The sequence below is a fragment of the Gambusia affinis genome, linkage group LG23 (assembly GCF_019740435.1).
Source record: "Gambusia affinis linkage group LG23, SWU_Gaff_1.0, whole genome shotgun sequence".
Classification (NCBI taxonomy): Eukaryota; Metazoa; Chordata; class Actinopteri; order Cyprinodontiformes; family Poeciliidae; genus Gambusia; species Gambusia affinis.
In genome coordinates, this window is record NC_057890.1 from 4097684 (window position 1) to 4122212 (window position 24529).

The window sequence follows — 24529 nt, forward strand, 5'->3', positions numbered from 1 at the left end:
TTGCGAGTTCTGCTTTCCTCAACGTTTGATTGCATAATCTGGATTTATTAGAAAAGCACACACATTCGAAGCGCTTGGCCATGGAATCTGTTATCAAGATGGTGTTGAGCAGAGTGAGTTGTAAAAACGTCTGCATGCTGCCGCGCCAAGGCCCGAGCAGCCCTCCCAAAACCTCTTGAATTGTGCTGATTTAAAGAGTAAACAACTCTGCGATTAAAGAGTTACAGTCCGGGCTTCTCGCGCCAAGTTCTACTCTTAGACGCAGACCTGGGAAAATAAGGCTGCTCTCGCATAATGCTGCACGCTTTGCCTTTACTTAGGAACAGAAAAGCCACCAAAGGTATTTACCTGCGCAAATGCAAATAGAATTTTCACACAGATGCAAACACACATAGTACATGTTGTATATGTGTTGGGTAATTGGTTAAAAATATCTGACAACCCACAGGGTTTACCATCCAAGAAGCTTTTCAAACAAATATTTATGCTTTTGTATAAAGAGGCCTTAATGACTGACATAAATATGCCAGGTAATTCTACCAGTGCAATGTAACACACCCAACCTTACCATATGACTATGAAAGATCACCTCAAAACTATGAATTCAGATGTGGTTAGGTCTGACTGCAAGACTATCGAGCTTCACTTTTTCAACTAAGATGGACAGGTCAAGAGATTTCAAGACACCTTTATTTTGAAGAGTGGAGGCGGTTATACTGCCATAAATCAAGGTGAAAGTTTGATTACAGTCAGGTTAAAGTTCATCTGACAAAGTTTTTCTTCTTTCTTTTCATTTTCTTCTTCTAATATTCAAATTGTACAGTGATATTGTGGTGTTGACTTTTTCTTAAAAGTTGTGTGCCATGAAACCAACCAGTCTAAATGAGAAAAGTGATCAAATATTCTGCAAGGTTTAGGCTAGAATTGTTACTGGCAACAGAACGTGTTTGGTTTCTCAGCAACTTGATAAGACATTAATCCTCATATCAGTTCTGTAAATCACAGACTAGTGATTTCAATCAAAAGGTTCCATTTCATCCCTTACTGCATCTGAGGCTTGTATATGGAATTAGGTTCCCTCCTGCCCCACTGATCATAAAACCCCTCATCTACATAAGACTGGGTGCCCAATCAAACTCTTGTTATATTTTCAGACCACCAGCCCACATCCTCCTCCTCTCCTGCTTCAATTCTCTTCCATAATGTGTGGCCCAGAGCCAGTTGGAAACTATAAGGTAATATTCATTTTGTTTAAATCACGGCATACTGCAGGTTCTTGCCATATCGGCTACTGTTCTTTCTGTTTTCACAGTCGCACTTATTTCCTCTCAACCCTCGAGATTGAGAGGGTTGAGAAAGTGTCTCCACGTTCTCAAAACCACAATGCTGAAAAAAGATAGTTTCACACTTAAAAGAGGGATTGATATTTGTCGTCAGTCCAGGAATTCTTACTTCTCAAGGTTTGTCTCCTTTCTAGGAAAAGCTCATGCTCCACACATCTCACCAAAGACCTTGTATTTCTTGGTTTGGCAAGGCCTCAGTGTCATTTGTTTATCTGTTACAATCTGGTGTTGTGGGATCTTAATTTCTTGTCAAATACCTTATACTAGTCTCTTCAGTTTAAGTTCCACTATGTCCACTGTCTTCTTAATCACTTTGTCTTTTTTCAGTCTTTTACCTGTATCCTGTCATTAGAATTAAATTTCTTGGTCCATTTTTTAATTTTAAAGAACCAAGTATCCAGGTTCTTATACAATATATAAGGACCTCAAAGACCTTATATATTGTATAAGGACCTAACAGCGTGTATAGAGGGCTCTGGGGTACACTTTCATGTGGGACTACAAGATACTGGAATTACTTTTAAAAACTAAAATGGTCGTTGCATACTCAAAGCAGAGGCTATTTCTGTGGGACAAAGTTTAGATGGTTCCCTGTGTGAGTTGGACACAGCCAGGTCAGTCCATTATTCTACATCTAGTATAAGATGTTCCGACATCCAAGAGCACAAATGTACGGATCTTATGAATCTTTTTTGCATCCTGTGTATTTATTAGTAATGAGCTGCATAAAAGACTTGTGTCTTTTTATTTCCTAATGGTCAGGTGGTTTTAAGTATCTGGTCTGCCATCAGATAGAGTTTGGTATCTTGTCCTGTCATTTCAAGTCAATTACAAACTACATTCTGGTATTAAGTAGAAATGACACATAAAATTAGCCCCTTCAGCACTTCATTATTACAGAATATAATGGAATATTCATGTTTGCTTACTTCCTGAAAGATTATGGATAGAGCAAACTGTTTCCTAGAGACTAATTGGACCCTAACAGTTAACCTACCAATCCATCACTGACATACTATCTAAAAATGATCCAAGTATCCAGTTTACATTTTCTTCCTCTTCCAAGAAAGTAACTTTTCCATTATTCTTTTCATTAACAAAGACATAGACTATGGATAGGTTCTGTTGGTCATGTTCCTGTACTTTGTGCAAATGAAATTCAACAAGCCCACTGCCTGACAAAACAACCAAGGCCAAAGTGTTGTGAGAGGAAATTAACTCTAAAACAGAAACCTCTAAGGACGGATAAACAAGAAGTTGTTAAAGTTCAATACGAGCCTTCAGGTGGGAGTAAAAACTGCAGTCACTAAATAAAACAAAGGCATTTATTCATTATTCTACAGTGAAGAAAAATGTTCACCAAAAGGGCAGGTGGAATGGTAAGACATCTGCAAATGACTTTCCAGAAGTAGAAAGTCAAATATGAGACCATAGAAAGCACTGAGGAGTTGTAAAAAAAAATAGAAAGAAAAAAAGTTACATTGTATTTTGAATGTTAGAGTTCATGAGAGTACTGTTTCATGCAAGAAATACAGTGCTAAACTTAGACTGAAATAAGATCTTCCAAGTGATTTAGCAATGTCAGAAAAAGAAGTGGAAAAATATGTCTATTTCTGAGGTTTTCTTACACTTGAGGTTAGATATGAATGATTTTATAAATCAATAAAGATCAATGCATTGTAATTATCTCTGGGAATGTAAAAATCTAGAGTGTGTTTACTTTATTCTAACCATGGCCATAAGCAAATCAGTCACCACTAGAGGGGCCTGATTCCTTTTCATCCTACCCCAAACTGCTTCCCTTTCCTGTGTACTTCATTCAGGACATGTATGAATTTTCTTCACAGTCTTCTTTCTTCCCTCCTTCCTGACTGCTGCGTATTCGACATCCTTTGTCCAGTGTACACTGATCCCTCTTCTGCATTTTGCAAACCGTCTCAGTCTTGCCTCTCTTACTTTGTCTCCAGATCTCTTAACCTTCGCAGTCACTCTGACATCAAGTTCCCAATCCTGTTCCTTTTGGTAATTTCTTGTTTGTGCTCCTCTTCACCTCTTTTGCGCCACCAGCTCTGACTGGTTGGCCCCACTTTGCATGCCAAATTTTAATTTACTTTTGACCACCAAACTTAAGAGTATTCCTATTTTCAATTTAATCCGAGTTGGGATACCAACAAACATGCAACAACTTTGGTTCATAATTCTACTATAAAAAGACATAATATTAGATCATGTTATTACCATACTGCCATTCCTGACCCACAAGTTACCTCTTCCTTCCAATGGGACTCGGAAATGCAAGGAATTCTTGTAAAGCTGTTCAAAGTTGCTCTAGTGCTGAGTAAGTCATGAGTCACTATAACAGACACAACTCACAACATCGGTCTCTGCATTCCTAGTAGCAACGCAGACGCAGACCTGGCTCTTGTTAGCATGTGTTACCAGATGTGTTAACACGTTTGATCTCACTCCATACATGGTTGGATGTTTCTGACACCAGTTAACCTAGATGTTTGCCTCCAGCTGCTTTACTCAGGACTTGATGTACTGGAGACACAATATAGCTTGGAATAAGGAAGAAAAAACATCATATGTAAAAAAAAAAAGAAAAAAGAAAAGAAAAAGAGTGATCAACTCTTTGAGAAAGGAAATTTTATCTGCGACAGCTGGAGAAGCAGGACTGAACCAGGTGTGTGTTAAATCTTCCCCGTTCTGGTTTTGTCATCAAGTATTTCACAGAAATAAAAAGATTAATTGAAAAAAAGGCGATCGAGAAAAAAAAAAAAAGAGGGGGACAAGAAGAGAAAAGGTCAAAGGAAAATAACAGTAAGTAAGTTGAATGGGGGACAGAATATAAGAAAAGTTCCAGTAAAAGAAGGGGAAAAAAGGACTAAGAGGAATGCTGGGAATGGGAAACAGCAGAGAGACAGTGACAAAAAACTGAGTGGAAAACAGAAGAGCTGGAAAAGGAGTCCCTGAAAGAGAATGAAAAGAAAACAGAACCTGCAGAAAAACTGGCATCTAAAGAGAGACAAATGGGAAAAACCTGCAGTGAAAGGAAAGATGGATAACAATTGCCACACACTCAAAGCAGCTTGCATGGGTGTGTGTAGTATGTCTTGACTGAGTTAGTGCAAAGTTTCAACCTGTAGGCATCAAGTGTGTTGAGGCAGAGTCCTTGAGAGTCTGTTATGGGTTTACAAAAAGTTGGACAAGAAGATCAACACTGCACATTTAAAGGTGGGAAATGTGGTAAATTTAAAGGAAAGGATCAGATTGGACTTTCATAAGAACTTGAAAAATTACTTCAATAACTTTAACCCACTCTAGCCAAGTGCTTTAGGTTTATTTGCTCAAGTGGTAGACCTTACTATAGAGCTACTTCCACAGACAAATTAGCTTGATTTGAACAAGTGGAAGCGATGGCTGCCTTAGCATAAGCAACTTGGTAAAGCAAATGCAGTCGCTCTGTTCAATACTCCCATCCCTCATTTCCAACACCCAACATGGTCAGTAGTCAAAATGTGATGTGCTCCAGAGCTGTGTTCATGGACAGGACCCTGAATTCGTAACTTTGGAAACTTTGGAACTTCTGCTTTAACGCAGCTGATGTGGTTCTGCTTCTTTTTGTCTTTAAGCTTTTACCTTCAGCATACACGAGAGAGACTCTCAGTCAAGTGTGAAGAAGTTATAGTAAGTAGACTACTTTCGCTTGATCAGGTGTGAGGCTGTGTGCCACGCCAAAGAGTAGTTCTAGCATGTTGCAGCCTTTCTAAGACCATTGGATGATGGAGGAGGAAATGGATGAGGGGATGGAATAAAATTATATCTGCTATAAGTGGTGTGTTGCTTGAATTTTGATAGTGATGAAGGAGCAGAGCTGAAACTCTGTACTTGGAAATTTATGTTCTAACCGGAATTGATCCCCATGACCAAGAAATTATGACAACAAGACTCTGCATATAAAAGGCTGCAATAAGTTTTGTCTGAAGGGAGGCTAAACTAAGCTTTGTAAGGAGCTCTGTAATCAGGAGTGAACTTTGGAGAAGATTTGCTCCACTAATGCTTGAATTAGTGTAGGCCTCACTTTGGAGGGCTTCCAGGCATGTCTCACTGGAACTAGACTCCAGGTGAAAGCCAGAATGAACTGAAGGGGCACATACTTTTTCTCCCTTGGGAATGCCGTGGGACCTTGCATAATTGCTGGAGAATATTATTATGTCCAGGTCTCCCGAGTCGATGGGTAACCACTTTCCCACAACAAAGACTTAAGGATGCAATTAATTCCCACTGAAATATATGCATTAGACTAATGCATCCTGTTGAGGGCTTACACAACACTGAATGTATATAGTTTTGGATTTTGCATGTGCATTTTGCCATTAATTATGGTATTTTAGTCACCATCTAAGTTGGCCTGAACAATGAATTTCTTTGTAAATGCCTTGCTCCTGAAATTCTGCATATGAAAATGCTTTACGACAAGTCTAATTTGTCTTGAAGTTGCAGAATGAACACTGTGCCTGTACTTCCAGAGGAGAGTATTTTTAACCGGGGTGGCTGTACTGTAAACACCGGCCGCTCTGTGTGTTCTCACTCCAAGATTTAAACGCTGCGGCCAACTGCAGACTCCCTGTGGGATGGAAGGCAATGATATAGTGCGTGTCAGACAGGGAACACTGAAAGTAGTAGGGAAGAGAAAGCAGTGGAATGGATAATATTGTCTCTTTTTTTCAATTTTTACCCAGGGATCATTAGGAAATCTCAGATGAAATGAACCAGCGCAAAGAAATATGAGTAAATCAAATCTGCGGTGGCTAAAGCATATGTTAAGGTAATCTGATTTTGTTTTTTCTGTATGTTTAATTTGATAATCTCATGGTTCAGTATGATGTGCTAGAACAAAAATCACTGCCATGTTTCCAGCTTGGATCAGGGAAAGTGAACTGGGGTGCTTTCTTCTGTTAACACATTAGTTCTAATTGGCTGAACAGACCACAGACTGTTTGACCTTCTACTGCCATGATGCCACAACTGCAGGAACAAACTTTTGCTCAGCTCAGGATAAAGTTTATCAAACTGATACAAAAAGGTGCCGAGACAAAGCAGCAACTTTTCTTTCTCTATGTAGGCAGTTGTCATTTTTCGGCTCATAGTTGATAGTTTTATTTATTTCTGTATCCTATGTCCAGAAACATGCCAGTCAAGAAAGCAGCAAAAAGAATTGCTAATGAATAGTGATGTTATGCAACTCTGAAGATGAGTGTGACTTTATACACAGCAATTTGTGTAGGGAGGACGTGGAAGCTTAGGACAAATGTTTAATAGAGACTAGGTTTAAGATCTAACAAACCAGCACCCTACGGAGGGTTTGAAGAGCACCAAGTTCCCAGTGAGCTTGGAAATTGCCAATGCAGCAAGCAATCGCTTCTGACAATGTTTGTCATTTTAAAAAATACAATGCTAATTAAACTCGGATAACCAAATACGAATTCTCAGATGGGCCGCATTTGACTCAGATTTCACCCCTAAACAATTAGATTCCAGTTTCAAAAACTGGTCACAGAAAGGAATAACTGCTTATTGCAAGATACTGGACAAAAATACACTACCAAGCTTCCACACACTACAACAAAGATTTGATTTAGAAAAAGGGGACTTCTTTAGATATTTACAATTTAGACAATATTTTTTCTCAAACATATTAAAAGACAGCATCTTAGAGTCTAACGAAATAATTCAATTGGTTTCACAAGCTTACTCCACGCCTGGCAAGATCACCATTTCCAAACTTTATCAGGGGCTGTTGGGATCCAGAGGAATGTCAATAGATTATGTTAGGAAAAAATGGGAGGAAGAGTTGAACACTGAAATACCTCAAGAACAGTGGGACAATATGTGTGAATCAGCGGCTTCAACCTCCTCCTCAAACTATTGGCATGAATTCAGTTGGGAAAAACTTGTCACGATTTTTTCGAACACCAAAGCAGCAGTTTTATAGAAACCCAAATGCTTCTAAATGTTGGAGAGGATGCGGGGACACAGAGGCAAATCACACCCATATTTTCTGGTCTTGCATAAAGATCAAGTCTTATTGGAAAGAAGTTTTGGAGAAGATTGAAACAATTTTGGACCTTAAACTTCAACAACCCACCATGTTACTGCTGCTTGGTGCCGTTCCTGAGTGTTGGAACATGTGTGACAAATATTTCTTAAAAATCTTCAGTTCTACAGTCAAAAAATTGATCACTTGGAAATGGCTTCAACCTGATCCACCAACTCTGAAGAACTGGCTGGAACCGGTGGACGAAACCCACAAAATGGAAAAATTAACGTTCATGCTGAGATCTAGATTTCTAGAAAACAATGACTGAATCAGGCCTCTTATACTGTCACTTTAAATGCTGCTCAAAAATCCAAAGATTGGGATGTAAATTTGTATGCTGTTTTTCCTCCTGTATATGTTCATCTTTGTCAGAATGTAAGTAATTCTCCTTGCCGACAGTTGTTCTGCTCTGTGTTCTGTATATCATTGTTTAATTGAAACATAATCAATAAACATATAGTAAAGAAAATAAAAAAATAAAAAATAGAATACTGGCAGCAATCAGGTAGATATGGGAATTCTTACAGCACTGATCCTCTTATGTCTGTGTCAAAGAAATACAAATGTTCAAGTCCTACAGTGGCTGTATGTGATGTCACTGCATCAAACACAGTGTGAATGGAAACAGCTGAAAGTCTCACTTTCAGAGCATAATTATTATACATGCAAGTATAACTAAGCTCATCTATAGTTAGTTTATCCACATTTTGCTTGGCACAAAAACAAAACCTTGTTCACAAAACAAAGAAACGACGACAGACGTATCTGATGTTTTAACACGAACCTCGTTAAATATTAAAACAAAAACATGTCCACGATACGATCCTCCCACCACATTATATTTCCGTCCTTCTCAGAAAAATAATCTCTTTACGCCACTGTGACACAGGTGCGATTATGGACCTGTTAGGACCAGCAATAGATGTGAAATCCCATGTTTTTTAAACGGGTCAACTTCTTCCTCGGAAACAAAAAGCACAAAAAGGTTGCTTCAAATTGTTGCTTACAAATCCCTCCAAAGTTGACAACTTTTCCTCTTTTGAGTCGACAGAAATGATAGCCCACCTATGGAGCTGCAGTTGAAATGGTGTGGCTTTGAGCAGAACACTGAGACAAGCCTATGTGAATCGGAAAAGTCAAACCCGGTTTGCATTCAAAAATATCAAAAAGACTCTTGGAAACCATAAAACAGTTGATACAAAGTGAAAACCATGCAGTCAAAGAGACGGAAAGCTAAAGAGAGAAAATACACACAGTAAGGGCCACCCAGAGAAAGAACAACCACTGCTTACATTCTAGTCACTCAAGCCACTGGACGACTGACACTTCATGCAACTAGACCTACTTTGAGCGTGTCCATGTTTCTAGAAGTTTATCCGGAACAGAGCAGAAGATGACCCAAATAAGAAAATAGACAACAAGAGATCCGGATTGTTTTCTGCAGTCGGTCGAGTATCGTCTGCACAGACGGATGCACGCAGGGTCAACAGGATGTTTTTTTGCTCTTAAAGTGGACAAGCGTGTCTGGCGCTTGTCTGCACCTCCGGTAAATACTCACATACTCTGCATAATAACCTTTCCCGAACATCAAAGGGTCACAAAAATACCCGCATGTAACGGTCATGAGTTGGGTGAAAGAAATTTTTGATAGCAGCCATGTTTACCCTACAGAAATGATTTTCTTCACTTGGGTAAGGCAGATTAACAGCAGAATGCGGACCCCTTAAAGTAAAAGGACACAAACATTGTGGATAGTGAATGAGAAGTTTTTTTTCTTCATTTACCTGTCATATATTTGATAAAAGACCTTTATGTAGAGTTCAGTTCTTTAAAAACACTAAATTACCCCTGGCTGTGTGACTTGGACAGCAGCCAAAAGTCATGAGGGACAAACTAATTCCATATTAGTGGGAGCTGCACTTTATTGAAGCCTGGTCCATTCCTGTGAGTGCTTCTTCATGGCCTGTCATCCTGCAGTGCCACTGACAGTGACTGATGTGAACTGTCAGCATAAAGAACAACAAGACGAGTGAAACGTCTAACCTTGTTCTCATCTCCATCAAGGATGATAAATTGGTATCTCTGACAGCTCCAAATCATGGAAAGATTAAGATTAAGCCTTTGATAAGCGCAGGTGTTCCCCAGTACTACCAAAGACATGCAAGGCTGTGGTTTAATAATGTCTCATAGGAGCTCTGGCTTCTTAACCTCTTCTCTGCAAACTCGTCTGGAATCTCAAAGCAAATACAGAAGTAAAAATACTACGGAAAACAACAGTGCTCTTAAAAGTAGTGTTGGAAACACGAACAAGCAATTACATTTTCACAAAAACTATCAAAGCAATCTTTGTTTTGATAAATATTAGAAAGGTCTGAAAGGTCTTTGCAGTTTAAACCCTATAGGGTTACTGCTACTGCTACTCTTTAGCATGGCCATTAGCTTCCTATAAAAATCCACTTGATTCTCATCTCCCTTCAGTGCTCTATTTGGGATTTCTCCCAGTTAGCTTGATTTCTAACGATGAATTTGAACTGGGCGATCGATAAACAGAAGAGATGGGAATGATGACGCTGAGTTTCTGCACTGCTTTGTAATCGTAGTCCAGCTATACAGGGTTGTAGTTTGGCAATGGCATCGGAGGAAGTGAACGAAGCCATTCAATCCTTCAAGCCAAACCGTGTTGGCCACACTTCCAAATACTGAGGAATTAAACTTGGAGCAAAAGGAATGTTTAAGACATTATATTGCTGGCAAAGATGTTGTGGCCCTCCTCTCTTTTTTGTTGTTTACAGTGCATGCAATTTACAGACTGCATCATAGCGAAGCTGGTGCATTACATACATTATGGCCAAATGTTAGCAACTGGGTTAAAAAAAAAAAAAAAAAAGCAATGTTTCTCAATAGCTTTGCTTCATATACATGTCCTATATAGATGTCCTACATGAAGCAAAGTATAGAACAAGCAGCTAGATTTCAGCTACTTTTATTAAGCTTAATGGACGTACCTTTCATTTTAGAGGCTCTTCACACCTTAAAATTATTTCCCCTTTTGAAGTCAAGCTAAAAGCAACTGGACTTGAGAAAGACTTGAGAAACATTGCGTTTTAATTTTGCGGGATCTGATTACACCCATGATCAACCATCATTTAGGATTTTTTCTGCACTCAACTACATATATTATACAGAAATTACATGGAATTCAGTTTTAAACATTAGCAGCACCAACATAATCTACATTCGTGAGACTGGAAAATGTCTAATGTCGCTAATTTGAATCATACCTAAACTCATATCTATGGTGTGTACTGTATATAACCATATTCAAATTAATAATGGCTACCTAATTTAACACCTGTATCAATGGATAAATGCAATCAATTTATTTGTTATATACAATTGTGATTAAATTCAAGTAGGAAGAAGTTAACTCAGATCTAGGAACAACTTGCCATATTACAATTGAAAGCAGTGCAATTTGCCAATAATGTTATCAGAAAGAAGGTTAGCTAGTATTAGCAATACAAGCATAAAACAATAGATTTATCAGCCTCTAATCCACTCAAACACTGTAGCAATCTACTTTTTTTTTTTATTTAAATGACACTTCGAATAAATGCCTTTAGCCATGTTTTACTTTAGCGGCAAAAGCAAAATGACACACAGCCGAATATATCAGCACATTTTAAGTTCCATTCAATATAAACCTGGTCTAAGAAGGATAATTGTGTCCTTTCCACACACCATTACCCTCTGAGCCAGCCAGGGAGCGGCAGTCGTTCAGTAAAAAGTGACCCTGTTCTCACCCTTACATTACAGTACATGTGATAATATTAAACTGTTCAACCCGAGCAGGGGAAAGGGATTGGAGTTGTAACAAAGGTATTTGTGGGGAGATTAACTTTGGCAGCTCTTTGGAAAGTCTTCTTGCAGGCTTAATGCTTTAAAATGTGCAACACCCAAATTTGGTCATCCTGCTGCAGTTGCTGCATCTGTTGCCATGTCTCTCTGCTGGTGAAGCATTTGTTTACTTCTGCTTATAATAAAATAGATTGAGGAGCTTTTGCCTCAACTCATCATAAGGTGGGTCTCCGTTACGGGTCAAATCCGATTGTTGTAACCAGGAAGGTGGAAACTTCCAGCAGAGCCTCCAGAAATGCTTAAAACCTCGGAAAATACAACCAAAGTAAGGATGTGCTGAACTTCTGGCAAACAAGCCAACACTTGCTGGCACTATTGGCCACACAGAGGGGGACTGAGAGGGGGGTTGCATTTGCACAAACAAGCAGGAACTCACACCCTGCATCCCATACACACACACGCACACCCCCACGCACACACTTGATCCTGAGTGATAATCGAGAAGAAACAAACAAGGAGTGTTGGTGTATGCAAACAGAGCAATGAAATGGATTTCAGTCTTTTTTTCCTGACATGCAGAGGAGTTCTTAGGTTCTTAAAGGACTACACAACACAATTAGACAGACTAATTACTCCTCCATACCACCCATTCCTCAACCACACCGACAGGCCGGGGCAAGCCGGAGATTTCTTCCTGCCTATGGTACACTGATTTCCTTTCCGAAGCAATTTAGGTGATGCTCAGTCAATGAGAAGTTTAAGATCTGTAAACTGCCAGGAATATTAAGTGCAGGTATCAGAAGGACGTGCTTGCAGAAAGTGTCAAACTGTCAAGTTGGGTTAATGGTGATGATGAGAAGCCCCTAAGGGATTTCCGCAAAGTAGGGGGGAAAAAAATGGGACATGTTCAGCTTCAAAATCCCCAAACGAAACACTGGCTTTAAAGGAATAGTTAGAAGTTTTTGAAATAAGGTTTTGTTGAGGTATTATAAGTAATAGTAATCTTTGTCTTATCACAATGAGTTGTAAAATAGTATAGAAATTGTCAGGTGAGTTTAAAGTTACCCAGTAAGTTGAACTAATTTAGCTATTTTGCCAATAGCTAAATTAGTTCAACTACTTTTTTCATACCCACAGGTATGAAAATTGTGGGACACAACTCTACCTGACCAAATATTGAACAGACATTTTTTAAAACAGTCAAATTTAGCTTGCAGCCAAGTGTTTCATAAAATGCAACAACATGCTATAAAGAACAAAAACAAAGGAAACAAAGGGGGAACAAATCATATAATCATGAACATAACTACTAAACAATACTAAACTAAATAATAAAAAACAAACAAACAAACAAACAAACAAACAAGATGACTGATAAATAGAACAGAATGTAGAACTAAGGAAACACAATGTTACTTGTTAAAGACAAAAGCGGTGGTTCAAAAACATAAGATCGTGGAGAAATTATTTATTTTCTCCACTTAACAATATCCGCCTGAGGCAGCCAACTCTTGTGACTCATCCAGCTGATTTTCAAAACTTTTACCATATTTGTTGTCCGTACACAAATAAAACTTTCCTTTACCCCTGGGGTACTTAGAACGGAGTGATTACCCTCATGAAGTGACCGATATAGCTGAAAGTATATTGGCTGAGCAGCTACCAAAAGTCTAGCATTGTATCCCATGGCTGTAAACTTTTCTGCTTTACTTGCCCTGCTCTGAGGATTCCCAACAAGTCCAGTCAATCTCTCACTAACTCTCTGGCTAACTTAAAGTAAACAGTAGCATGCTGCGCAACCACAATAACTGTCCCTGAAACATGTGACCGTGAGAAATAAAAAAATTTTAAAAAAATTTGGCAGCTGATCAATAAATAAGATTTCTGCCTCAACAAGTTGTTTTTTTGTTTTTTTTAACTGAATCATTTGCATCATTTGAGAAATTGCTTCAGGCTTATAAATGACTGAGAATATCTACACAGAACCTCAGTTTAATGCACCAAACTGATGAAAAAAAACCTCAAAGAAAAGTTATGATAATGTCAGTTTAGCAACAGGTTAATGCTGAACTCCAAACCTCCCCCCCTTCAGTCAGGAGGCGAAGTGGACTCGGTCAAAGACACGTTGGGAGGATTCGCCAGCAGCAGAGAATGGACTCATTTGTGTTTCCTCTAGCCCAGGAGAAATAAACAAATCCACCGTTTTGTTCCTCATCAAAAACATGAAATCCAGATTGGAAAAGTACATTTGGGTTTCTTTCTAGTTTATTTGTGTGTAAACAGAAAGAAGAGACGGCTGGTGGACAGCTGGAGGGAAAACAAAGAGGAAAGCTTCAGTTTGCGCTCTGACAGCTCGGTAAGTGGGATGGGCCAGCGAGTTGCTGGAAGCATTTGGCGGGGAGGTTTGAATTCTCCTCCCTCCACTCTGTAGACCAACTTAACTCCCCAGCTGCAGTCTTTGAAAGTCAGCCGAGTACATCGGAAAAGGGAAGAAAGTCTGCTAATCTAGAACACACAATGTATTAAAAACATGCTTTGGAAATGTTTGGAAATCTATCCAATCTATCCCAGCACTGTAGATAGAAAGGTCTTTAAAGTTTCCTTCATAAAAAAGGGCTTAACTTCCATTCTGCCCCGAAAACAACGCAGACGGGGCAAAGAGAGAGTCAGGACACGGTCAGTGATTCATCGCTCATCTACTTTCCCCTCTGAGTTGATGATGCGACAACATTCCAGCGCAGCACAAATGACTCACTGCTGTGCAAAAAAAAGAAATCTGCTACAGAGGAAGACAGACATCTGCTGCAGCCCAGAGGGAGCTGACAGCCTGACACCTGCGCCGCCGGCCGATACACAAGCCCTCCACTTACCTTGCAGATCTTGCTCTCCTCGCTCTCTGCTCTGGCCTTTCCTCCCGCCGTCCTCCTCTCCTGCTGGTACTCGGACCTGGCCGACAGCTGGCAGTTGAGCGCCGGGGTGCTGTTGCCCGGCCCGAGGTCCCGCTGCCGGGCCATGAAGCCCTGCGAGGCGGCCGCTCGGACGGCGCTGGGGATGGGGAGGGCAGTGTGCACCGGCTTGGTGCCCACCACAGATGGTTGCCTCAGCTTGGAAGCCACACCAACTACAGGCATTGTACTTCCAGGCCAATAAAATTAAGAGCGGTGGTGGTGGGAGAAAGGAAGTGGAAAAAAAAATAAAATAAAAATAAAAAATCAGAGGAAATCAGGAGGGTTTTTTCCTCTGAGGGAGCCAGAGCTACAGAAAACCTGCAGTTGCCTGTTGGAGTGAGAGGAAAGCAACTGCTCTCATTCTGTGGCCTTCAGCGAGCACAACTCCCAGAAACTGAAAGGGCTTCTCCTTCCTCCTGCGCTCTTCCTCCTCCCTCTCCTCCCACATGCAGCAGAGCTCCCTCCCCTTCCCTCCTCGCCCTGTCAGAAGTGCACCACCGAGCCAGAGACAGCAGAGCTAGGAGGGCTGGGGGCTAAACTCTTTTGAAAGACACAACAGCCACTATCTGGAGAAACGGATCACACAGTGTGTGTGTGCGTGTGTGTGTGTGTGTGTGAACTTTCTTCTAAAAAAGAAAGAAGAAAAAAAAAAACAAAAGGTGGGAGAGTAACAGAAAGAATGACAAGAATGTGTAGGACTGTCTTGTATTTATGTCTGTTGAACTGTTTTGCATTTTTCATGCTACAACCACCAACTTTCGTGGCTTTTGAGAGAAGTTCATGTGATAAGCCAACGCAAAGTACTGCAAGGTTTTAATCTGATTTACACAAAAAGCTAAACAGTGCGGCATGCATTTGTATCCGGTTCCTTTAAACAAGGTGCGGTGCTCTGACATTCAGGAGCCATCTAATTAGTTGAGCAAAGTTTGCATTAGGGGTGGAAGAAGGTGCTTTGATGGGATCAGAGCAGATTAGACTTCTGAAGTCTACACACAAAATGCTAAAAGTGGCTAAAAACTAAGACCTCCCACACCATCAATGCAGTGGAAACAAGGTGGAGGCAGCATCATGTCGTGGGAGAGATCTGTTACAGTAAAGCTTTTCAGATCAGGGTGGTAGACTAAAGACGTTCAGGTAAAAAATGGTGTGATGTGTCAGTTGTAGAAAACATTTCTGGGCGTGGAGTAGGGGATAGCGGGTGTCGCGGGTTCGACTCCCGGACCCAATGATATTTGCCGCATGTCTTCCCCACTCTCCTGTCAGCCTACTTTCATATTAGGGACACTAGAGCCCACAAAAGACCCCCTGGAGGGGTAAAAAGAAAACATTACTGCTAATAGTGGAGATAATCTTTCTTTTAGCGTTTTTTGCTAATTTTGAAAACGCCCACGTAAAGTTTTTTCTGACTATATTCTAACTCACCTGGCTGTTTTTGTAGACCTTCAGATGAGTAAAGTTTGAAATCTTTAAAGTTGAAATTTTGGTCAACTGTTAAAAATCCTTCAATTAGTTAGATGTTTAGAGTCATGCTCTCATTTTGAAGTGCATGAAGAGTGTGTCCTCTGCTCAGGTTCTCTTTTATTCCCCCAATAACGTTACTTCAAACAACAAACACAGGAACGATATAAAAGATATATGCAAATCTAAAGACATCATAAAACATATAAAATATGTCAAAATTAATTGATGCTGCAAGGTAGAATTTTTTTCAAAGGCAGATATCATCTGAATATAAGTTAGCATGTCAGCATTAGGTTCTGCTAGATACTGTGTTGCAGAAGCACTATAGCATTAGCAGAACTAATGTTCATGATCAGTGCTTTAGGGTTAGAACAATTAACGTTTTAATGCCTAAACTATTTTCATGTGGGAAGTAAAAATAAGGCACAAAGTTGGGTTTCAAATTATTCGCCAAACCTGCATTTTTAATCAGCACAGTTCCAAAATGTCTGATTTTAATTGTGTAGTTTGGGGGTGAGGATACAGGCTGAGGTGGGTCGCCTATAATTAGGTGGGGAAGTTGAGAATAAGGAGGATGAAATAGCTTCGCTGAAAACCTTTTACCAGTCAATTTCTTTTATCCAACCATCACAATCATGACAGAAAGTGAAAGATCCTGAAAACAAACTCCTAAATTAAGTTTTCTTTTATGTTTAATAATGTTTTGTTTTTATTTATTTCAACCATGTTTCTCATAAGACTAACAAAGATTAGCGTAGATTCCCTTCATGTATACAGCTGTAAAGACCACAAACATATGGCCTGTATGTGGTCCATTTGGACTCTATTAAAACCATGGAATATGACATGCATCTTGTTTTTGCTTATTTTTTTTTCCTTTCCTAAGGAATCCCTCATAAGTTGAGTTTTATATGGAAAGGCTGCATCTGGTTCCGGTTACAGAGGCTGAGGAAAGTCCAGGAATCAGAGGGGCACAGTGTGGAGTCATGGCAACTGGAACGTTTAAAGATGGTATTGTCCAATAAAAGGAGCATTAAAAAAAAAAAAAAAAAAAAGGAAAAGAATATGCAGGCCCAATATTTCCCTAAAACTCGCAACAATGGAACTTTTCCTCAACAAACCCATGCTGTAGATCCTTATACATTGCCTTCTCATTTCTGAAGCGACCCCTACACTTAACCTACACAAATAGAACAATCAAATATTAGGATGAAACGTTCCTCTCGGGGAACCTGTTAAGAATGGCCTCATTACATATTTAATGTGGCTGCTTCCTCTGCCGCTCTGCTTCATGGGGGCTCAGTGTTTTGCCAGGGCCTCGGCCTCCCTCCGCCCAGAATAGAACCGGCAAGTTTAACATGTTTTCAATCATGCACCAGGGGCTATCGTGACAGGTCTAAAACAACAGAACACCACGTGAAAGACTGGCACGAGTCCAGCCTGGCCTCCAGCTCCTGCTGGGGGTGCAGAGGGAGGGCTCTGTTGCAGGAACAGGAGCCTATTTGGGCAGACTCCAGATTCCCAGCACAGCCTGGAACTGTTGGGACACCTGTGTCTTATGAGGTTCTGGTCAAATGAACTGAAACAAACTTACACCCAAACTCTAGTGAGGCTTTGAAAGCTCAGAAGGCGCCCTATTTTTCCATCGGGGTGTAGAGGAAATGTCTTTGTGTTGGATGGACGTGTGGGTAAAGGAACTTCTGGTGTAATGCAGTTGTGCAAGCTCCTCATTAAACAGCAGTAAAGGTTCCAAAGTCAATATTCAATCCCAGGTTACCTTTCATCCACACAAACCAAGCCAAGCAGGTCGGTAACCTTATGTTTGGCTACAAGGGCAAACCACTTCTCTTAAAATAGTGCCGGAGCCAATTGGGTCATGGCCAAATTAGGAAGGAAAACATTGATGATGAAAGGAAATGAAACATACATATTTTGATGGGAATTACTCAGCACTTGTCAGGTCAACACAATGGGACTAACTATGCTCATGTTGGGTCAGTCTTAAGGGTAATGTCTTGAAGAATCTACAAGGAAATGCTGGAACATATTTCTTCACATCCCATAATGTAATGGGTTCTGTCTTGACCATAGTGGGTTTGTGATCTTGACCTAATGCAGGGGTGTCAAAGTCAAATGGACGGAGGGCCAAATAAAAAATTTAGCTACAAGCCGAGGGCCGGACTGATCGAATGTTCATTGAGATTTTTTTAAATGACGCATTTGGTCTAGTGCAGCGGACCGGCCCAAGCCTTCGTAAATTTCCTGCGGACCGAAGTGCGCGTTGTGAGAGGATCGAGAGAGGCGGGAACCCGTCGCATTTTTTCAGACGGGGTGCCGGCTTGCTCCGGGCCGGTTCTAATAATAAATCAAGATCATCCCAGGGGCCGTAGAAAATCTTCTCGCGGGCCGGATGTGGCCCGCGGGCCTTGACTCTGACATATGTGACCTAATGGATCCAAGGAAACCCCAGCTAGCAAAACGTCAAATACCCTTCACCACATCTAGATTGAGATGCTAACATGCTATTGGCTAACTAAAAATGGTGGATCTTGTAAAGTGCACAAGTTCAAGTACATTTGTTTTACATTTGTAACAAAACCTACATGTTTTTTTGGTTGTTTTTTTTTTTTTTTAATCCTGGACTTCCTTGTTCCATTGAGCAGATTTTCCATCTTGAGTTTCAGGTGCTAAAGTTAAAACAATGATGCAACCAGTGAAGCATGAAAACTAATATTTCAGATCGCGCTACAGCTCAATCCTGATAGTTTTCTTTAAAGATTTTGTTTATTTTTTTCTTTATAATAGTAAGACAGACACTCTACTCAAATGTCAGAATGAGTAAAATTGTCAAATCTTTAAAAAAAAAAGGGTGGGAAACAAACAGGTATGCGAGGTGTGTGCTTACTGAAAGTACAATGTCACTCAACCAGTTTCTACCTCACTGCCTGTACCAGTACAAAATAGAGAAACTTTTCAGCCTGTGATTACTACATCTCTAATGTCCAGTTATTTACTTTGTAGCTCTTCCTCTTTTTTGACAGCTTTTTGTTCCAAATATGAACGCTTTATATTTGGAACAAATATAAGCCTTAAGAGGGAGTTATTCCTCTCCACTGTCCCCCAGTTCTTGCTCAAAATGAGGGGTTGAGTTGAATTGGTGTTCTTACATGGACATTTTACAGAAATGATTAGAAATTGCTCCGTATACAAGTTTGATTCAATCTGTCATCTGGATCAACCTGTTCTAAAACGAGCTGGACTGAAATGAATGAAACTGGATTCCACTTGAATTAAAGCTGCAAAGTTTGCTTAGATGGATGTGTTGTAAACTTGCACTATTAACTAAAAAAATACTGGAATGATTAATGGAAATGTGTGTGCATGCGCACTGCATAATGAAAAATGTGTGAATGGTTCAGATGATTTTCTTTCGCCTCCTTGCATCACTTTGTTGCTTATGAGTTTCTGGTTACATATTTATTGCTCACTAATTAAACATGGGAATTTTCTACATTAGGCAATAGCAACATTAAGCAAAAGAATACTGACAGCAATTACAGCTTAAGGGTGTCTGCCAGCTTCATTTAGAGCAGTGATGTGTGGCGAAGTTCACGACTGGTGAAGCACTGAGTCCTCTGGAGTCAGATGTAAAAATATAGAAAATCCCAAATAGAAGCTTCCATTTCAATTTTGACCTAAATTGAAACATTTAGTTGGTTTAAAAGCTTTTAATTACACTTTAACTAATTACAATAATCTCAATGTGCATGCTTTAACTGGTTGAAGACGTGTCTGACCATCACTGATTGGTTCCAGGGAGACATATGGTGAACATTTTTCAACTTTCTTGTGTCACGTCTACAAGTATAAGAGCAAAATTTGCTTGAATATTGCCGGTCACCTAATTGTCACCTAATTGAGCAATGTCCAAAGGAAATGAATTGAGAGGGAGCAATGTTGCCTCTTTCTGTGTTTAGTCCATAAGAATAATAATAGCCTACTGCTCGCTGCTTTTTAAAACAACCCATGTTTGACCAGAATTAGGGGACAATATTACAGAACAGGTCTAATTTATAAGGTGCAATAAAGACATGAGAAATATGGTTCAAAAAACGTTTGGTAACAATTTATTTGAAGGAGTGTGCATAAGACACTGTCCTAAACATGATATAACACGTCTTATGAACATGAAGGATTCTTTATGAATGTTTATGACTGTTGTAATGAAGTGTCATTTGGTAAATAATGACACTTTTAAGGCAAAGTTGCTTTAAATGTTGCATTAAAGGTGCTAACTTTGCAATCAAGTGTATAAATTTACCAAATAATGCAAAGTTGGCACTTTTAATGGACTTTTATTGCAACGTTTAAAGCAACGTTGCATTAAAAGTGTCATTATTTACCAAATGACACTTCATGACAACAATCATAAACCTTCATAAAGACTTGTTATGTCATATCAGTCTGATGAACACCCCTTCAAATAAAGTGTTACCAAACCTTTTTTTTATTTTTATTTCTTAACATAGTCTGACTTTGACATTCTTGTTTTCTATGAAACTGAAGACAAATTTATCTTTTTTCGACCATCACTCGACGAACCAATGGCTTTTCTTTTTACATGTGTGGTTTAAGGAAGTAGTTGATGATGTGAAGTAAGCCCTTCAGCGTTAAATTCAGCTGGAGAAGCACCATCAGTATTGCCATGTGTTTATTATCTGCTGCAGTCGATAAGTATATGATTTGGAAACCGGCACTGACTGATGAATGTGTTTGTGCTTCATATAAAAGATACTGCCTGGGGTCACGTGACGTCAGCCCTGATGTTATACCGCGACTGTGAAAACAAACACGTTGGGGTGTTGGGAGATAAGGAGGGTCAAACCCCAAATACGACTCCCACAGAGCACGCCAACACACACAGCCGTAACCTGCTCTCCCAGGAGGCCCACGCACCTGGCTCTGTCATAATGTTATCAGTCGGCCACATGTCAGGCGACGTGGAAAATAAAACAAGCGGGCACACGCACAACAGAAAGGCACCTCGACATAAAGAGGAACGAACACATGGGGAGCGCAGCCATGCACAACGGGAGCACTTCAAGCGCGAGTTTAGTCCAACGCATCTACTCACTTTTTAATGGCTCATTGTGTGTATTCACATGCTATTTTCATTGCATTTCTTATTTAACTGTAACACTGCAGTCATTAAATTGTGTTTGTTTGTTGTTGTTTTTTAACATTAGCAGAATATAAAAAAAAAAAAAAACAACAACTTTTGTTTGCATTTGTAAAGGAAACAGCTGGTGTCTCAAGTCCTGCTGGTCTAAGCATGTTACCCCTGGTGTCTTCATGTCAGACTGTTCTTAGTTTAATGCATGATAAAGGTGCCCAGTGCCCACTGTAAGCACATGCTGAATCATTCATTTCATTTTGCAGGAACCTAAACTGTTCTTCGGAGTCTTTTTTTCCTTTTCTTTGAGATTTCAGACAGGGAGTCAGCACATTTGTGGGGAGGTGGAATTTGAAAAATGCCCCGCTTCCTGGCTGTAGTTATAAACAAGACATTAAGTGGAACTTTGGCTAATTAAAAATAAGCAAGGCATCCAGGATCCCTCTGTAAACTGTGCTGTAGCCAGCTAACAGCTCCTCCACAATGAATCAAAGGAGGTATGTGGTTCAACTGAGGCAGCAGGATTTCCCCCGGTGCTCCGACTGGGACAATTCAAGCTCTTCCTGTTCCTCCAGTTCAAGAAGGTTTGAAGTCCAGCATAGTTTGTGCACAATTCACTAGCTTTCTACTCAACTTTTCACTCTTGGTGGTTAATTTTATCCTCTGTCCCCAATCCTGAAACGTATTCATCCAATCAGGCTTTTTAATTGTACATGTATTGTTCAGTTTAATATCCGACGGCTCTAACTTGCATTCACATTCTGTCTCACTCATCCTTTTGCTCTTTCATATAATTTCTATTCTCTCTGTGCTGCTTTAATCTCCTCTTAAGCTATACTACTAAAATCTCCTCGCTCATGTTACCTAATGGAGTGCACCAATCCTGTAATAGACCATTGTGTGGGTCAGAGGTTAGATCTACGTTTTTTGTCAGTGGTTCAGTGCTCATCAGCTGAAGTTTTAATTTTTATTCTTTTCTTGTTGGAATGAAAACTAAACAAAGGCAGAAAGTATGCTGGAAGAGGACAAATTAGTCATTTTTAATAATATTTTTCAATACTATCATTTTAAAATATCAACTCTAATTCTGGCTTTGTTTTAAATGAGTAATTGATGCAATCTAGCAGTTAGTGATACGCTCAAGCATGTCTAATTGTGCTGATTTGCACACTAAATACAGGTAACTTCTGGTATTTGTAGGGAAAAGGGACCCCAACTGTCTGAATTGCAAAAAAGACACAAATAATTGAGTAGTTCAAACACCAAATATAACTTAAAATGCATTAATACACACAATGGAAAGTGTATTAGCTCTAATGCAGAAGATAATATCCACAGTCTTTCTCAGAATACAGCCAATCAGCAGCAAGGAAATGAAAGCAGCTTCTGGATTGGCTGCTTTGCAAATGCCAGCCAATAGTGAGTTATGTAGAATTGTGCCTAGATATTTCAGCTTCTTAAGTTACTTTTTTTTTTTTTAAGTATTTTAGATATTCTCAGCATAAAATAAACAACAAAAAAGAGATTAATACAATATAAATAATTTTTCTTGGTCCACAGAAGAATCTGCACATAGTGAGCAGGGAATGTGTGTGTGCTACATGCAAATTAAAAGTATCTATTTACATAACCATCTGCGTGATGGTCAAAACAAATAAATATGTATACAGAATAATTTATTCAGGCAGATAATCTCATACTGGTGCACATTTATAGAAGACACAAACACTCAGCAGACGATCGGTGTTAAAGAGCTCAAACTATTTATTGGAAATATAGGACCTCACTCAAGCATGTGCCAAAAGACACAAAAGAAGACAAATGACTCCATGTAACTGAGTTGGTACAAATCATTCCCATCAACAACCAATACACCCTGTTCTCTTGCGATTTGCTCCGGTCGTCCAATAACTATCCCAAAATGTAACATTTTATCCACCCGTGAAAACCAGAGTCCTCTCTGAGACTCGGATTTCACAGCTGGAAATAATAAAACACTGAATATATCTCTTCCCTCAAAAAACAATAAACAGCAGAGGGGTCGTGGAAATGCACTAAATTCGAAGTGAGACCACAGTCGTGTGGGAGGGATGCAGGAGAACGCCAAGACCAGAGATGGCGAGCTCAAACATGGAGTGGCGGATGAGAGTCGAGCTCTGCTGACAACAGGGACCAGTTCATGTTTACGCTGCGCAAGCGATCATACCGGTGTTGTGTTTGAGTGGCAGCCCTGGCTGCTTTTAACAATCAGGCATGTCTGAGTCAGATCACGTACTGCACAAGTCACTTTCAGTGATGTTATGTCAAAGCTGCGGTTGCGTCCAAAAGCAAGCAAGGCATTTCTTATCCCAAAGAAATGACTTTCATAATTCTGAAAAGACAAGAGGACAGCAACCGCAAATTCAATTGCAACATAACAGCAACTCTTTCCAAAAGGAAATACAAGGCCAATGGAAATTCAATTAAATGACAAAACAAAACCCGGAGAGGGAAAGTGGCACGGCCTATGCTGAAAACAAGATATTAGCAGAATGCCAGAACAATAGCTTCAAATACATACATGCCTGTAATTCCAGGTTTAACACAAAACTCCTTGTATAAAATAACAAAGTGTTACTGTTTGAGGTGGTGAAAACTGAACAGTGTAAAACAAAAACTAAATGTGCCCATTTACTGTTGAAAGAAATATTTCAGAATTTTAGTGATAAAGACTGGGACGTTTCAAGACACCATTGAGCTGGTAAGGAAATACAATTTGATATTAAATTTCTGTTTTCAGATATGCTTACAGCTTGAATTGCAGCAAAAAGTGGTGCTAAGGTACAGAGGCAGAGCAGCATGGAGCCAGCGCTCCAACCCTTAACATGAGTATTTACATTGCCTCACCACAAGGCAGATTATCACTCCAGCTTGTGTACACACAAACACTTCTGAGTTCTACATACAACCAACATTTCTAATGTTGCTGCACATTTTAACAATTATCCAACTAAAAGAGATTAGGTGTTGAAAAAAATCTTTATCAGTTTAAGTTTAGGGACAAGAGTTGTTTTCCATGAGACAAACTCCATAAACTCCAATGTTTGTGCTTTTCATATATCATTCCACCCTGATATCATAACATAAAATGTCACTAATACTTTAATAATGATCTCCATTAAAGTTCTGAATAGACTCTGTGCTAAATTATTATGGCTTTTTAGTAAAGCATTTCCTGCTTCATTTGTAACACCCTTCCACATACAAGCATAGTGTTTGGAGAAAAGACTGGAGAAAACAGACGATTTAAAAGAGCTTCCGAAAAGTCGATTTTTTAAAAATTCCATTGGAGGAGATGCCAAGGGAATGAGAGATTAGGAGATAATTAATACTAATAAGGTATAAGCCAACTACCCAGATACCTTCAATGTTCTTCTTTTGGACTTTTGTATCATTCATGACAAAAGTGTCGTCACCAAGTTGTGTGTGGAAGTGTTCTTTCTATCCATCCATGTTTTTCCAAGATCGGGTCATGAATATTGAAATACCCAAAGGAAAATTTATGAATCCCTCACCAAAGAGACTCTTTCCAGGTGTTTCCCCAAATCAAAATATATGGGATCACCTTACAAGTCCAGGTGTACCTTAACCGAGTTCTGGGTCT

The 24529-nt window shown here is 39.6% G+C and overlaps 1 protein-coding gene across 16 annotated transcripts in view; it reads right to left on the bottom strand.

Moving 5' to 3' along the window:
• nav3 (neuron navigator 3) overlaps positions 1-24529 on the bottom strand; it is a 279354-nt gene that overhangs the window by 157345 nt on the left and 97480 nt on the right. For 10 of the 16 annotated variants that reach the window (XM_044107972.1, XM_044107978.1, XM_044107985.1 and 7 more), the window contains exon 1: positions 14175-14625. The exons of 1 other annotated variant lie outside the window; for it this stretch is intronic. In XM_044107972.1, the coding sequence (XP_043963907.1) occupies positions 14175-14435 (261 nt within the window). In that variant the 5' untranslated portion in view covers positions 14436-14625. Of the gene's footprint in view, positions 1-14174; positions 14650-24529 lie in introns of those variants that run through there. 5 more of the 16 variants (XM_044107989.1, XM_044107991.1, XM_044107990.1 and 2 more) reach the window with 1 other exon arrangement.